A 16580-nucleotide genomic window follows, 5' to 3' on the forward strand; every position below is an offset into this window, starting at 1 on the left:
AATGCAAGCAAAAATAAGATGTGGAACAGAAGACTAAGATTCTTCCAGAATGTACTTAAATGAGTGTTCAAGAGTCCAAAATGTCTTTTGTACCTGTTAAACTTAACAGCCAGCCCAAGGTCTGCTATACAGCAGAAACCGTTCTTTTTTACCAAGATGTTTTTGCTCTTCAGATCTCGGTGTGCAATGGCAGGTTTGCCCTGTGTGCCATAGATTTCTGTGTGCAGGTGACAGAGGCCTGAAATGGAGGAGTATGCCAGCTTCAACAAAGCCTTAACATCTAAGGTGTTGGACTTGAGGTAGTCGTACAAGGATCCGCTCTCATGGTAGTCTGTAATTAAGTAAAGCTGAGTCCATGAGCCAGTCCCTTTAATGTCAGCAGCTATGAAACCTGGGGATTGCAAAGCAGAGATTAGAAATGCTGGCAATGAAACTGAACAGCATGTCTGATGTGACAACAGAGAAACAACCCGTGGCTTGCACTGATCTCTACCCCCTCTGGTTCTTTTTCCTGCATTTTCATGTTCACGTTGTGCAATCTTACCCAGTATGTTGTCGTGCCTCATCAGGAAGGTCTGGTAAATTTCTGTCTCTCTGAACCAGCTGTCCTCCTCAGTGGTGAAGAAGATTTTGACGGCAACTCTCTCCCCTCTCCATTTGCCCATCCAGACTTCTCCGTACCGCCCTTTTCCGATCTGCTTAACCATCTGAATCTGTTTGGCAATGGTGCGCTGCACCTGATAACAGATGAATAACAAAACATACATTTATTTCCTTTTTCCTACACTTTTATACACACAGGTTATTTCTGTTAGAGATAAAAGTATCTTTCCCTTTACTGTCTTTCATGTCTCATAAATGACATCAGTTTCAGAAATGACAGCAGAATCTGATGTGTATTTGGATTGTTTCTATCTGGTACGGTCCTCTGGGCTAACGGCTTCACCGAAACTATTTCATTGTTCAGACCAAACACTTCAAAAAAATATTTTTCCTAATTAACATTTGCTATTATTCAATCTATATTTTGAGGTTACTTGCAGACAAGAAACAACTATCCAGTCATCCCTTAAAATTCTTAAAACACTGTGGCAAATCAACTGAGAGTGTTTAGGCAGAAATAATTAGAAAGGTTTGAGTCAAAAATAAGAATATGCTTTTTGCACTTGTAAAAGTTGCTTTTTATCACCTCAGATTATGGACTTGTGCCTGAATTTATCCTGTTGGATCTCAGTCCTGCGTGCAAACCCATCAATCCAAACATTTTATTACAGAGGCTTGAACATGTTATTGTGATTAAAGGAGCCACATTAGGCTGATTTTAGTCATATTTGTCAGATAGATTCCAGTTTGCTCAAACAAACAAGAAAACACAGAGTTAATCACGGAGCTCAACTCAGTTCTGGCCTTGATTATTTAATGTTTTACTGGAAACTATGAAGTTATTGTTTTCCGACTCAAACATCTCAGCAGCCTGCTATGCAAGCATGTATTCACACTCAGTGGCATTACCCATGCTCACAGCACAATGGAGCGAACTTGGGAGCTTGGCTCGAAATGCACGGGTTTCTGGAGTAGCCTTATAAGTCACATGCATGTGCTTATGTATCAGTGCACAGCACCACGTTACTGATAATTATTCAGCTACTGATGTATACAGCGGATACAGTTAGAAACATCTCATACAGGGACAGAAAGTTCAGATTAATGCTATACTTTAAATGTAAAACACATCAGGAACCGTTTAGATAGTAAAATGAAAGATAACCTGAAAGTAGACTATTTGTTTGGAACAAATAGTAAATTTTTTGCACGCTTTTTTTCTTTCCCTTTTTCTTTTTGGCAGTGAGCTTGTATATTATATATCAAGCCATCCATATTCCAATATTCAGACTATATCGTTTCCATTGACTGTGGAATGACCAAACAATTTGTGAAAAACTAGAATTTGATAGTTTGACCTTGTGTGCATGTTTTCTTACCAGCAGAGGGAGTCCTGACCCAGAGCCAGATCCAATGCTGCGGGAATGCTCAATCAGGTCCTTCAGAGACTCCCCAGGGGGGATATAGGTCTCATCCTGCTCCAGATCAATACTATAGCGTGGCTGTGACGTATGCCGCTTATATCTGCCACAGAAACATGAGGAAATGTTTACTAAATGCCCATCTGGACGCATGAACCTGTTGTTTTTGTAAGTGCACGAGACAGTTTTCTTACCTGAAGTAACAGTAGACAACAATGAAAACGAGTATGCTGCAAACTGTGACTGAAATGAAGAGCGCTATGTACTGGATTCTGCTGTTGGAGTAGTCTGAAAAAGATGACATGTGGACGAGTAAATCAGAATATTTTATGCATTACTGCTACACTGTGAAGCATGAATGGACCAGAAGCTTAGTCAATATGAGTAAAAGTGATGACTAAGCGATGACACTCGATTGTCCACTGTTATCAGCATCTTTCTAATTTTCATTGGCAAGGACAAGTTCTTCCCCTCCGTCCCCCCTCGTCTTGGCCTCCAACCCTTGCTTTCACAGCACATTATTGATCACATCCCGTACTTGAATCCCGTGTATCAGGTGTCACGCCGACATCGCAACAGAAACTCCAGAGGCCTAAAGCAGCTCTGGGGCTCTAGCCTTTCTGCCTCAATCCTGTCCATCAGACACACACAAACCCAGGTTCCTCCCCGTGCTTGAGATGCTTCATGGTGATTTAGCAAATAACACACACACAAAATAAGAAGGATAGGTAGACACATAAAAAAAAAATGCATGATTAAAAGTGAGTTATAAGGATAAGGAAGCTTAATTGTCATTGTGTTGAATAAAGCTGTCTTCATTGCAAATAATTAGTTTACATCTTGTCTAATCAGAGAACAACTCATTCCTTGGGTTTTCAAATTATGGTGCATAAAAAAATAAATTAAAAAATAATAATAAAAAATAAAAATTGGTGTAGCAATGTTGCCCCGGTAACATCAATGCTCTCATACAGCAACGGATGCATATGTTCATAAATGATGCAAATGAAAATATCAGTCTTCATTTCCTTTGTTACTGACTTGACCAATCAGTCTCTCTCCTGTTTGCAGGAAGGTCAAACTAAAGTTTGCATGGCTGTGCAGAAGTATAGCAGTGCGTGCATGTGACAAAAATTCTGCGCAATATAGAAGGTAAAAGAATGTGTGTGTGCTGGTTCGCTGTGGATCTGACAGACGGACAGATATCTCACGTCCGTCCTGAGGCAAGAAACTCAAGCAGGCCCTGGGGAGACGCTGTCCTTTTCATTAGAGAGTGAGAGAACAAGCAGAGTCTGCAGTCTCTGTTTCACCTGCCTCTCTCTCTTTGCCTCCCCTGAGCAGCATGAGCCACTTCACTCCAGCACTGCACTGTGGTTTGTAACAGTTTAAACTGTCACTACCCATCAACGACCTGGCGTGGTCTGAATGAACCCACTCTAAAAGCCACTTGCGCTTTAAAGTGGGATCAGGATTTCAGTGTGTGTGAGAACCTATGAGAACAAAACTACCTGGTGTCACTAGTGATGGAAGTGTAGGATGCAGGTCTCTATTGCAGTAGTCCTGATCTGTGCAGCACTCAAGAATTCTCCAGGAGCGCGCAGTCCAAGTGTCCTTTCACACAGATAAAGAAACATGTTCACGTAACAATAATGAAACAGAATGGTGATGAACATTTACAGCCACAATCCTTTATGACATTTTTAAAGGGTTTTCCAACTGGTATCAGGATAGTGGTCTGGACAAATTTGATTTAAATACGTCCCATAAAGCACTGCAGTGAGTCAGAAGAACTTAACATCTAATGAAGAAGGACACACCACTATATGCAGGTATTTAACCAAACAGAATTGTATACACACACAAACGCACACACACAGACTCACATACAGCAGACTTACCCTGCACTGGAACTCTGAGCCGGCCAGTGCCAAACATCCTGCAGACACCACAGCATGACCCACCTTCTCTTTCGTAACCATGGTGAAGCAGAAACCATTAGTCCTAGAAAAAATACACATAAGCCATCATATAAATCTTCATTGTCTTTAATGCTCTGAGTGTGTAAGTTTGGAGTTTGATACTTAATTATGAATTCAATCTGAAAACAATGTCTATACATGAGAAGCAAATCCTTTTAAAAATCACTATAAAACAAATATCTAACCCCATTTATTACGATACAGAGATTCGGTTCGCATATTTATCAGGCTCATGACGAAAAAAGATGTAGGTGAAAGTCCTTTGATTTATCCTAAAATATTTACTTTACTAGCAGAAAACTAAAGACAAAAAAACAATTTATCAGAATGATTTGCTTTTGTTTTTAACTATGTCCTGTTTTTTAGAAACTGACCTCCAATAAAAATTAATAACAAGCGGGGTTATTTTATAATCATAAGTAATGTGGCTTTTTCAACTAACATTAAATAATATCATATGCACATTAACATGTTATTGATAACTATCTTTTTTTTTTTACCAAAATTATCATTGATATTTTGTGACGCCCTCACTTCATACATTACATACATGTGTTACACAATAGCTCTCTTTTAAACCTAATCTTTTGAGTATAATTGGACGAATTCAAGTGGTAATGAACTGTAGCTGTAGGCTTGAGGAAACCAATTAATGAACATAACTAAAGTAAACATTTGTGTTGCTGTCAAGTAAATGGCTGTATTTTTGGCTAATACCTCATTTAGTATATATACATTTATTACACATATCTGTGTGTGAGTGGACAGGTGTGTGTACTCCACTGTACATGCAAGTGTTGTTGACAGAGCCTTCAGGGCACTGGGGGTAGCAGTGGCACCGGAGCATGGTCTGAACTGAAATGGTGGCTGTGCTGCTGCTCTCCTCCACCAGTTGCTCCAACCCCTCCTTCCATCCACTCTTCAGTAGCATGGTGTCCAACATGTTGGCTGTGCAAGACACACAATGAAGTACTGGATATAACGGCAGACCAGGACTGTAAGAAGCGTAAAGCTTATTACACACACATCAGAACACAGCTTTACATGTCACAGAAAGTGTAATTATGTACTGCTAAAAGCAACCCTGCTGCTATGTACAGTTTGGAACCAGAATATCCACATAGGCCAAAACCACGTCTTCCCGCTTGTATGAGAGTTTCTATATTTTTCTATCAGAAACAAAAGTTTCTTTAATAATGTGTTTCATTTAGGTGTTCTTGATCCATTATAATTTATCCGGTCTGGCACCAGTTTTCAGACGTTTTCAGACAACGTTAAAAGCAAGACGGTACATTTAAACTTTTTATAATAGTCTTGAAATGCATACAGAATGTGTTCTCTAATCAAATTCTATCTATAAAAAATGTGAACGAAATTACAGGTTGTTTTGACAAAATAAGACTCACAGCTTCATTGAACAGCAGAGTATTGAAACAGGGAGCCTGTCTAGCTTAGTAAATATATGTAAGGATTTTTTTCCCTTAGAAAAAAAAACTTGCATAAGTATAACTAAAACTAACAGTATCAGGTACTATTTATCAATAATAATAAAAAAAAAATCCTGTGTCTGTGTCATGTGGCTTTATCCACTCATGTGTAGCTTCTAGAGCCTAGTGCCAAGTCCTGAGTGTGTTCCTTCTAACGGGAGATGTGAATATGAGCACAAATTCTCATCAATCCTTCACATTGGAAAGAATTATTGCAGATTTTACACAAACTCAGTTATTCTGAACATTGTCATACTGACTGAAACAGACTTGTGCTTGCTATACATAGGCAGTGCTATACACACACACACACACACACACACACACACATATACATACATATATATATATATATATATATATAATTATTTATATTTATATTATATATTTGATAAAAGTAAATATGCATAATTGCATATAAGTGAAGTCATTTATTAAAAATAAAAATAAGAGTGGGATATTCCTTTTTATTCCTTCTATAAACGAACTGAAGGTGCATACAAGCTGACGATAAAGAGTCAAACTGCTTCTGACAGCAGCTTATCCCTGAGGACTTTTGTGGTTATGGAGCTGAACAGTTTAGTGGCACATTAGATGGATGTCTTCCTCTCTCAGCACGTTTTCTTTTCATTCACTCTCTTTCTCTGCTCTCATCTTTGAAAGCGTTATTCAGATATTCATCCAAATTTAAAATCCTGAGTTTTTGTTCCCTGAACTGTTGAAAGGACTCTCTGTGCAAAAGTAATTCCTCTAAAATTGTTCAAAATCGAGATTTCCACACATCAGGGATGCATGTTTGACCCATCTGTCTGTCAAACACAAGAAAAGCTACACTTGATGGGTTTTGCCGTAATAGGTCTAAGGATATCTGAACAGCGCAACAGCCTGAGAGCAAACCAGCCACTAAAAACAAGGGACATGAGTAATCCTCCGGAGAGCTGTGTGATGAAAGGGCTGAATTTAGTATAAACAGAGCGACTGTTCTTTAAGTAGTACTCCATGTCCTTTCAACCAAATCTGTAATGCTGTTTCTTTCAGAGCGGAAGTTTGTGGAAGTGTCCAGATCCTCCCTCACAGTGGCCTTGGATTCTCTAGCACTTCTGTTCCTACACGGCACAAGTCTTACATGAAGTTGTAAGTCATTCTGACCAGATCGGCTCTGTTTTATTGTAACTTTAATGATCAGTGGAAGTGAGGTGGGAGGAGAAGACAGGAGCAGGTCATCGTGGAAAGAAATGTAACAGGAGGGCTGACATCACATTTCTTGTCTGAAGCTGTGAGGAAAACCACAAACTATACAATCAGGAGCTGATCTGTTAAACAGTGTCACAGAAAGAATACATTTAACTTTATATGTTTGAAATGTACTGTCCAAAGCTTGGACATAAATATTAGACCCCAACCCCGGATGTAAATTTGTCCATGAAATTCCTAGCACAGCAAGAAAAGTGGGAACTTTTGTAGTCACAGACATATGTCTTGCACCTGTCTGTCTTGAAAGCTCAAACAACAACATAGTTTCCAAAATATCATCCTGTCCCAGGCGAGTTGAGGTACAGAAATATTTACTTTTTTATTATTTGGTAATTTGTTTTTCTTTTTACTAAAATCTTGTGTAGTTTTTGCCTCAGTATTCCACTCATTGACTGTTTATTTAAACTACAATAAGGGTACAAAATCATATGCTTAAGTAATGCTGACTAATGCTTATTAATATTAATAACATATTAATTTATAGAAATGCTCATTTTTACACAATATATTCTATATATATATATATATATATATATATATATATATATATATATATATATATATATATATATATATATATAAATTTAATTTTTTACATCTTTAGGTTTGTTTTTGTTTTTTTTTTAACTGATTATAAGGAATAATCTGGACAAAACACAACATGCTACAGGCAGTTTAGCAGCAGTGTCTTCCGTGGGAAATAACCATTTAAGTCCTTAAGACATTTAATTTAGGCCCCAGGTGTCAAACTGCTGCCCTTAAGGACCGCTACCGTGCAGGTTTAGCTTGTTTCCCTGATCCAACACACCTGACTGAACCTGACTTAGTGGATCATTGTGAAAAACTTGACAAAAGGCTGTTGGATCCATTTGGTTTGTATCAGGTGTTTTGGAGCAGGCAAACAACAAAAACCTGCAGGATAACAACCCTCGAGGACCAGAGTTTGACACCCCTGGTTTAGAAAATAATTCATGGAGCTAAAATGTTTCTTTTAAAGAAATACCTTGCCTTTAATTAACTTTCCTTAGCAGAGTTAAAGTGGGAACTAATTGGGTTAAGGAGAGGGAGTCCATCATTTCTTAACTGTGAGCAGAAGGAAATTGTGTTGATAAATACAAAATGTGGGATTATTTATGCATCCAATTTTTACATTTGCATGTCTTATTTATTATATGACAATGGACAAATGGTCAAAATGATATATCTACAATCATAGAACTGCTTACTGTGAGCACATAATAAAGATTCTATCAAATGTAAACTAAAATGTAAACAGTTTGTCAAGATTTTACAGTTAGACCTTGAATTACAATAAGTAATTACAAGTTTATTCTCTTCAGTACCACATCAATAAAGAAAACAGATTAAAATAATATTTTGTAGCCTTTGGAAGATCTGGCTGAGGACAATAATTAAAACCAACCCTATGGCTTAATCTGGCCAAATAAACAAGTAAATAAAAATAAATAAGCAGAATTGACACTAAAATGGAAAATGAACTAGAACAGTGTATTACAAAATCCAGCTTGTTGATATAAATGCATTAAACTATGCTGCTGGCTGTCACACTTGCACCTGAATAATGAAGACATACTTCATTCTCTCCTTTCCTCACTCCTGTCCTACACCTTCACAGACACACACGTGCATAAATTTGCTGTGTCTGCGACGTTACACACTCAAGGTCATCCCGAAATCTGATCTGCATCCCCCACACATTCCACAGGCTTCTCCTCAACACTGATACAATATTACACACAAACACAGGCACCCCCTGAGAAACTAGAGAGTGAATGACTGGTGAATCACTCCAGCTGCACAACCTACTATCTCTACTCATCGCCATCGGCTTCTCTGAGTCTCCGAGGGGTTTCGCACTTCTGCTTGTCTAAATATATGTGCATTGGTGACAGCAGTTTGTCAGCTGCCTTAATGACCACGTTTCTCACTTCTTTTTAAATGCTGCCCCTCCAAATTACTATTCATCCCTGCTTTTTTCTCTCAGAATGTGACGTTGACGTGTGTCTTTTCAATGGGGCTGCTGATAAAAGGGGAGTTAATACGGGAAATTCCAAAATCATATCAGATGTTTTGTTTTGTCCAGCTCCAACTCCTACTATATTATCTTGAATATGTGAAATGGTGGATTCTCTGTTATCCTTCTTCATGTGCCTGTTCTCACAGACATCCCTGGAAAAAAAAACAAAAAAAAAAACATGTCTCTGTTGGGCTATTTGTCAAGCAGGACTTCCTTATTTCTGACACACTTTTCTGTTTTTCGTACAATTCAAAGTATAACTGTGGGCAAAGGCCAAACAAACACATAATCACGTCTTGCTGGAAAAAGTTTGGGGTCTTGACCTGCTATCATATCTTTATCTAAACTGCAGTTTTATGCTGCACTACCATATATTTTTCAGATTAAATTGTTCAACTTCTGGATAAAGAATAAATAATGTCTGTTTGACTGTCTCCGGTAATTGCGAGATCTAAAAGGAAATATGGGCATGAAGATATGCATCATAGATGTGCATTATAGATATCCGTGTTGTATACTGGGGAACCATTCTATAGAAACAGTCTCACTAAAAGTTCACAATCACAAAAAAAAAAAAAATCATTCATCTGACTAAGAATGTATTTAATATCCTCTTTTAATTCCCAAATCATCAACACATGCCGTTATAAACTCAGAGCTGCTTTTTTATTGACACTAACAGTCAATAAAAGTAATAAGTGGAGATCAATGCCATGGCTGCTGTTTCCAGTGATGAGATTAGAAAGAAATGTTAGGAGGAGGATTTCATGTCTAGAAATAAAAGTCAAATTAACATAACTGTTTCAGCAGACTTCACAGCACTGCAGCAATTTGATACAGGAGCTTTGACCTTCACACAGACTGTCCACTGTTTGCAATAGTTAAGAGAGGAAGACATGAGAAAAAAGGGAGATAAGTTTCTCCAGGTGGCCGTGATAAATCACCTCCTCAAAGAAGGCATCTTTCCCGGTGCCTCCACAGCGCACTCTGACCCCAACAGGGTCACAACCAACTTGCAGAGGAGCCATGCATCCTCCTCCACCCTACCGCTGCACCCTCATTCTTCTTAACCCCTGCAGGCTTCAAAGCCCTCTGCCACATGAGACACTCACACATGTGCACACAGCGAACACGCGCCCACATGAAGACATCCGCAGAGCGCATTCCACGCTGTCTCCTCCGTCTCTGTCTCCGCTATACAGTTTCTATCAACCTGTTCTCCGTTTACCTGCCCTGACCAGGCTGCCTTTGTGAAGGGCGAGGGCCACAAGGCTCCCACCACCTGCACGCAATAATTCCATGGCGAATCTGATGGAGGAGACATGTCTGCTGTACACTTTGCTTCCACCCCAAACTCTGAGAATCAAGTCCTTCTGTGAAGGACTCACACTGGTTTCATAGCGAAAATATTACACATGGGTGTGAATACAGCAGAGAGCTGCGATATCCACAACAAAGTAGCCAAACACAGTCAGGCATGTCCTCAGATAATGATAATAATGACTGCTCTATTCTGCTTCAAGTCATGCTACCAACATAGCAAGACAGCAAAGTGAATAGTTCTGTAAAGAGACTGATAGGTGACAGAAAGAGTCGTTCATTTATTAAAAAAATAAAAATTTTGCAGATCTTCGGGGATCACAAAAGGTTCAGCCATGCATTAAAGCATATGAATGTATTTCAATAACTGTGTTCATGTTTTCCTGCATATTTCTTACTTTTCACCTGGAAATAACAATACCTGACACGCTGAATGCTTCACACACAGCAGCCACAACGATCACACACACTTAATGAATTTACTGTATCTTTGATACACAAACTCCCACAAGCAAAGTGGTAGACACACACATGTAGAAACTGGCACTGAGGGTTTTTGTCAACTTTGTGTGGGGCTCATTTTAACAAACAAATGTCTTCTCTGACATTTTTTTTCTCTTCAAACATCTACCCACAAATCCCATCAATGCATCTCAATACTCTTCTATCTTTCCATGTGGTCTGCACTTACTGGAAAAAGCCACACAGTACCGAGTAATGGTGGAGTTCATTACACACATACTGCAAGACAGCAAACATAACCTTACCACAGTATGTCACCTTACCCAACAATAATGTAGAAAAAGTGCGTAGATGCTTCTGTTTTCCCTCAAGGTTGTACAAGATTTCCATATAATTTCCATGCAACTTATTTATAGTTTACTATTTTCAGGCATGTCTTTCTGTCTGCTGCTATTTAATATGTAGAATAAGCAGAATTGTGGGTTACGTGTTCAATAGCAAAGTCAGATGAAGTCGGGACTATACAAAAAATTCTAAAATGCTTTTTTACTTATCTTAATTTGAAGCGTGTATAACCCATTCCAATAAAACATACATACTTTACATCATAAAGCCTGAATTTAGAGTTAATATTAGTCTAGATGTTTGGTTTTTTTTGTTTTTGATTTAGAGCATAGTATCAATTTCTTTAAAAAAAAATATATACATCTGTAATATTGATTGTTCCAACCACAGTGCACATCTCCACTATGTAATGGTCTATCCTATATGTCTACAACTCAGATAGGTCGTAGCTGCCTTGAAGCATGTTTATTATAAGGCTTCTTTAACACACTGTAAAGCTTTATATGGCCTGGGTGAGTATAATTCTGGACTGTCGTACTTAACAAAGGTTTCCCAAAGTAATCACTTGATTATGTGGTTCTATAAGCTGCTGATGAATGATATTCTTAATGCTGTCTGAGGGGCCGAAGCTCTCTGCTCCCTTCATGAGCTGAAATTGTTTGATATTATAACGCTGTGGAAAGAGAACAACGTGCAAATGAATGCTAATCTTTTTCTGAGGAACACTGTTTTCCAACAGTTCATTGATCAGTGATGCTCTTTTTTTTTACCTCAGTAGTAAAATCCTTTCCAGTTCGAACCAATCCTTTTACACAGTCAGCTTTTGACATGCATGTCTTACCAGTGTCAAGGTGCAGTACGCTGCTCGCACGCAAGTCTATCGGTACATCCTCAACAATGGCTGAATTTCCATAATCCTTCACTATGCAGGGCTGAGAGGTTCACAAACAAATGCCGACATGCAATTACAAACCAGCCTAAAGCTGTTCGTGCAATGGGAAAGTTCATTATTGGAAAGCTTCTATTTTTAAGGTTAAAACTGGAGGATGTCCTCCCTTTAGGACTCCCTCTGAGCGCACAAAAAAATAGTCCAAAGCTTCCAAATCTCACAGAGCAGATATATGAATGTGGTGCACATGAGCAACTATAATACAAACAAGCACGACTTCTGCTTCAAGGCCTGACCGCTGGAGCAGCACATCTGCTTAGGGATCAAATTTTGTGTAGGGGAACCGTATCCACATCCTGACAGGAAGCAGCTCACAGGAGGCTGAAGGAGTTCTGTCCTGTTGAGGACCAACTGCTGCTGTTTTGTACTTGTGGACCGCTATGCCAGACTACACTCTGATCTCACTCTAAAACACTTAACTCAACGCAGGTCTTGGATGCACCAATACCACAAAAAACTTTCAGTATTCTTAACTGGTCATGAAAACCTAAAGAAAAAAGCATGATTTACAATCATAGGGATCAGGTTTACTTTTTGGTTTACTGGTTTTTGGTCTTATTAGTTTTTCTATGCGATCTAAATCACAACATATCCACATTACTCATTTTGTCTTTTTATTTTCATATAGTTTTTAAAATCTTTTGCTGTTTTGAAACCAAAGTGGAGTCACAGAAAAGACACAGCTGCACGTAAAAGCAGACACTATGCCTCTGAATGCTCCCACAGAGACACAGTGACATTCTCAGGTATTTGAAGCTTGCTGCAAAAAAAACAAAAAAAAAAACAAAACAACACAACACAATTTTATATGTAGAACAGCTCCCTGGTGAGTTGTACTAATTCTACCTGTCTGTCCAGAAGACCAGAGATCTGCCTATGTGCTGGAAAGGGAACTTTTAGCTGGATTTACTTTTTAGTTTTCTCAAATCATGTAGTTTTTGTCCATATGAAAACACAACGTTCTCCCTACTGCTACTACTACATATTATGTCATATTCAAATTGGATTTTGATAATCATTCAGCTGAAAACTTCAATGATTAATTTTTTTATATAAATGTAATTACCATAGCACTTTTATTTTAAGTTTGTAATATTTTTTTATATTTGCACCACACTGTTACTGGTCTAGGACAATCTATTTTCTGTTAACCTCACCAGCCCAGAGAAACAGGTGGCAAACTGGCCCAGCTTCTCAGATTTATGGACAACCTCCCACATGTTTAACTCATTTGTGTGACCTTTAAAAAAAAGAGCAGATCACAGATGAAACTGAGGGAGCTTTCAATGCTGGAGAAAAAGACTCAGTACGAAATCTTTCCAAGTAGCTCACAGCTTCATTTCATCAACTATATATCAGTCTGCACTGACAGAAAAAAATGTATAAACTTGATTTCTGTTAGTTTACAGTGGTGCTACAATCAATGTTCTCTTCAGATGAAGTTTTACCTGGTTTTTAGTCCAACTTCCTACATTTTTTTACATGACTGTGTGGCTTCAGACTCTCAGACTGAGTGAGAGCTTCAACTCTTAGGTCTGTCTGTGCAGAAAAGAGTAAAAGAAATTCTCTAAAGAAGCATTCATCAGCAGCTGAGGTATTTCATGACCAACTGTGAAAGTTACATTTAGCTCAGAGCCACACAGTCAGTATGGGATTTTACAGCTGGTCTACAGTTTTGACACAATTTCAGCACAGAATGGCTGTGTGCAAAGCTTGAACATTAGGACATTGTGTCCAAATGTGGAGTTGATAAGAAAATAATTTTCCAAAATCACATCTACTTATTCTACCCTTTGCTCAGGTGTCGAGCTTCCTTAATCCCAGATGAAGATCAGAAGAGTGTAAATGATGAAAACTACTGACAAAGCAGTTATATTTGTCGGGAAGTCCATCCACAGCCAAGAGCCACAGGCTGGGTTTTATTGCAGAATATACATGTATACATATCAATATACATCTCAAAAATATTTTGTTTTTGCATGAGTATGCGAGTGTGTTTTGTTTTGTTTTTTTTGTTTGTTTTTTGTTTTGTTTGTTTTGTTTTTTTTTGCAAACAATTAGGTCAGCTAGCAGTCAAACCAAAACAATGAAAAATGCTCGTTATTGTGTGTTTAAATGTAAGACAGCATCTTCAACTTGCTCTTTTTGTTTTTTTTTAGCTAATCAACAATCCAAAAGACAAACTTACCACCATATAAGGAAAATAAAAAAAAAATCTAAAAATGCTAGTAGATGCATCCTCTGTTACACCTCTTATTGATCAACAGGTTACATCTTTTAGCTTTAAAGCTGATAAAAAAAAAAAAAGAAAAAGACACAAGTATAATATGTACATGTATATAAAACACAGGGAAATCCCCAAATCATGTTCACTCGCACTAATCAGCTTTCTCTGTCTCTCTCAAACCACATCATAAAAACATATCATCGTCTTGATGGTGGGAACCTGTCGACCTTCCCAGCTTGTCACAACCTCACAGGGCACCATGACGTTGTGACATTCACCATAAAGGACAATTGGCTCACCATGTCAAACAATTCAAAACACAAATGGGGATCTGAGAGAATAGGAATGTGCAAAGAGAGAGGATGGGACAGATATATGCACATGTGGACAACATAAAGGGTTTTTGCTCGTCATGAATACCACAGGGCAAAAATAAATGATAAACATCACAGAAAGAATGATTCAGCTTGTCAACTCAATAAACAACATGCAAAATGACATGCATGATCAATGTTTCATCAGAAATATGCATTCGGATAAAAGGGACTTTTGCAGTGACTTAAAACATCAAGGCAGCAGCAGAGTGCAAGCATGAAAACATAATGAGGACTAGTGTCTGGAGTAGTACTCACCATCAGACCCACAACTGAGCGATGCAAGTCCAATCATCAGGAGAAGAACCTGCCAGGCCCACTCCTGAAGCAGCCACACCACAACCATCATGCCAGCACCAACTTCCTTCAAGTCCCTGAGGTGCTGCTACAGTGATCTCACCGTGTGCAACAAGGCGGAGATGTGAGACGACTTTCTATATCCTTTTCGTAAAAGAGCTTCAGTCCTCTCTGTGTACAAGTGTTTCTCTGTGAGTGACTGCCACTCTGCCTCTCTGCACTCTTAGGAACTTCCCACAGTTACCTCGCAGCCTCCAGCACTACGCCACACTGACAGCCTGGGAGAGACAGACATGGAGAAAGAAGAGGGAGACAAAAGAGAGAGAGGGTGGGGGGGTGTTACTAAGTTGCTCTCTCTCAATCTGTTATTCGTCCAGCCCTTTCTATGGCCGCCTCACTCCAGGGGAGAACAGCTGAATATATCCACACATGTCCTCTCAGTCCTTTACACACACACACACACACACACACGCACACACACATAAACACATGTTGCAAATTCTCACATCACTGATACACAAAGAAGAGCACAACAGACATGGTACAAAAAAAAGGGGATGGGGGGGATGCCAATATGAGCAGAATGAGGTGTGAAAAGCAGAAATAAAATTCTTAGGAATAGTAGCCGCAGGCGTGCAAACACACAGCAATGCCAAGAGAAACACAGAAATTACAGTAAGAGCTAAAGTCTATAAACTTTCAGGGTACATGCATGCATATTATGGTCAAACCTGCTGATACCAAACCCTGCAAGGCAGAGGAAGTCTGGGCTCAGATCTGCTCATGCTGCGAGGCAAGAATTTGAAGAAAAACTCATGTTTGGTTACGCATCCAACTGACTGAATTTCATGTTCTTAAGAACAAATACTAATGTAATCCCGCCAGGCATGAATCATGTTGATCCCCAGAAATCCCATTTGCTAATTTGCTGCATTCATTTTCTGAGAAACCGAAACTGCTATTGTTACACGTACTATACTGCAGAAACTCAAAGCCATCAAAATGTGCAATTGCGTGTTTTTTTTAACTCAGAAAAAAAAAAAGAGTGTACAATGCACAACAAGTAAAAAGGAGCAAGGAATTAGCCTCAATCGCAACCCTGTCTGTAAATATTCCATATGGTATTAAAGTTGCATGAATGTGTGACCAAGTGTGTGGCATTAAAGTTTAGGTGTGGACTAAATCCTAAATTGCTCATGTGACACAGTGAGTGTGAGAGTGAAGGAGTGAAAACAAAGCAGTCACAGCACCACCGCAGGATTCAGGCCATCACACGTCAGGTGATTAGAGGCGATTATGCTCACACCTACAACCACCACCTCAGCTTTGCAACTTCTCAGTGAATAATCCAACACACACACACAAATGTGTAAAAACCATGGAAGCAACAATAAAACTAAGCACACATTCCACTGGTGAAAGATTTATGTGAGTTACAAGTTAAGACGATTAAGATATTACAGATTGTCAGCAATAACACCTACCTAAAACACGTGTTATACCATTGTAAGTACAAAAATGTTTCCATGAAGCGTTCCAAATGTTTCAAGGAGATGCAAACAAAAGTAGTAAAAAAAAAAAAAAAAAATGTGTTGAAGAGGGAAAAAACCAACATTGGCCAAATGGGCCTCCCCACCCAACACCTGTCCCCTCTTAAAGTTTGACTGGGTGGGAGCTGCAGCTCTCACATGCTCCCTCTCCTCTCAAGTGCTCCATGGGCCCTTTAGCTGTCACTCCTCATCTGCGCAGAACTGTGTACTACATGTGATAAGTCAGCCTATTCTGGGGCATGAGTGCATGGGGAGTGATGTGAATGGGTCAGTG

The 16580-nt window shown here is 38.9% G+C and overlaps 1 protein-coding gene across 1 annotated transcript in view; it reads right to left on the reverse strand.

Moving 5' to 3' along the window:
* The window catches only part of bmpr1bb (bone morphogenetic protein receptor, type IBb), a 47455-nt gene that overhangs the window by 2622 nt on the left and 28253 nt on the right, over positions 1–16580 (reverse strand). The window contains exons 3-10 of the mRNA XM_079257084.1: positions 14718–15034; positions 4792–4951; positions 3923–4025; positions 3533–3635; positions 2219–2312; positions 1983–2127; positions 545–737; positions 94–391 (exon numbers count right to left, since the gene is read on the reverse strand). Coding sequence (XP_079113210.1) covers positions 94–391; positions 545–737; positions 1983–2127; positions 2219–2312; positions 3533–3635; positions 3923–4025; positions 4792–4951; positions 14718–14808 — 1187 coding nt within the window. The 5' untranslated portion in view covers positions 14809–15034. The remainder of the gene's footprint in view (positions 1–93; positions 392–544; positions 738–1982; positions 2128–2218; positions 2313–3532; positions 3636–3922; positions 4026–4791; positions 4952–14717; positions 15035–16580) is intronic.

The sequence above is a fragment of the Telmatherina bonti genome (genome assembly GCF_933228915.1).
Source record: "Telmatherina bonti genome assembly, chromosome: 17".
Classification (NCBI taxonomy): domain Eukaryota; kingdom Metazoa; phylum Chordata; class Actinopteri; order Atheriniformes; family Telmatherinidae; genus Telmatherina; species Telmatherina bonti.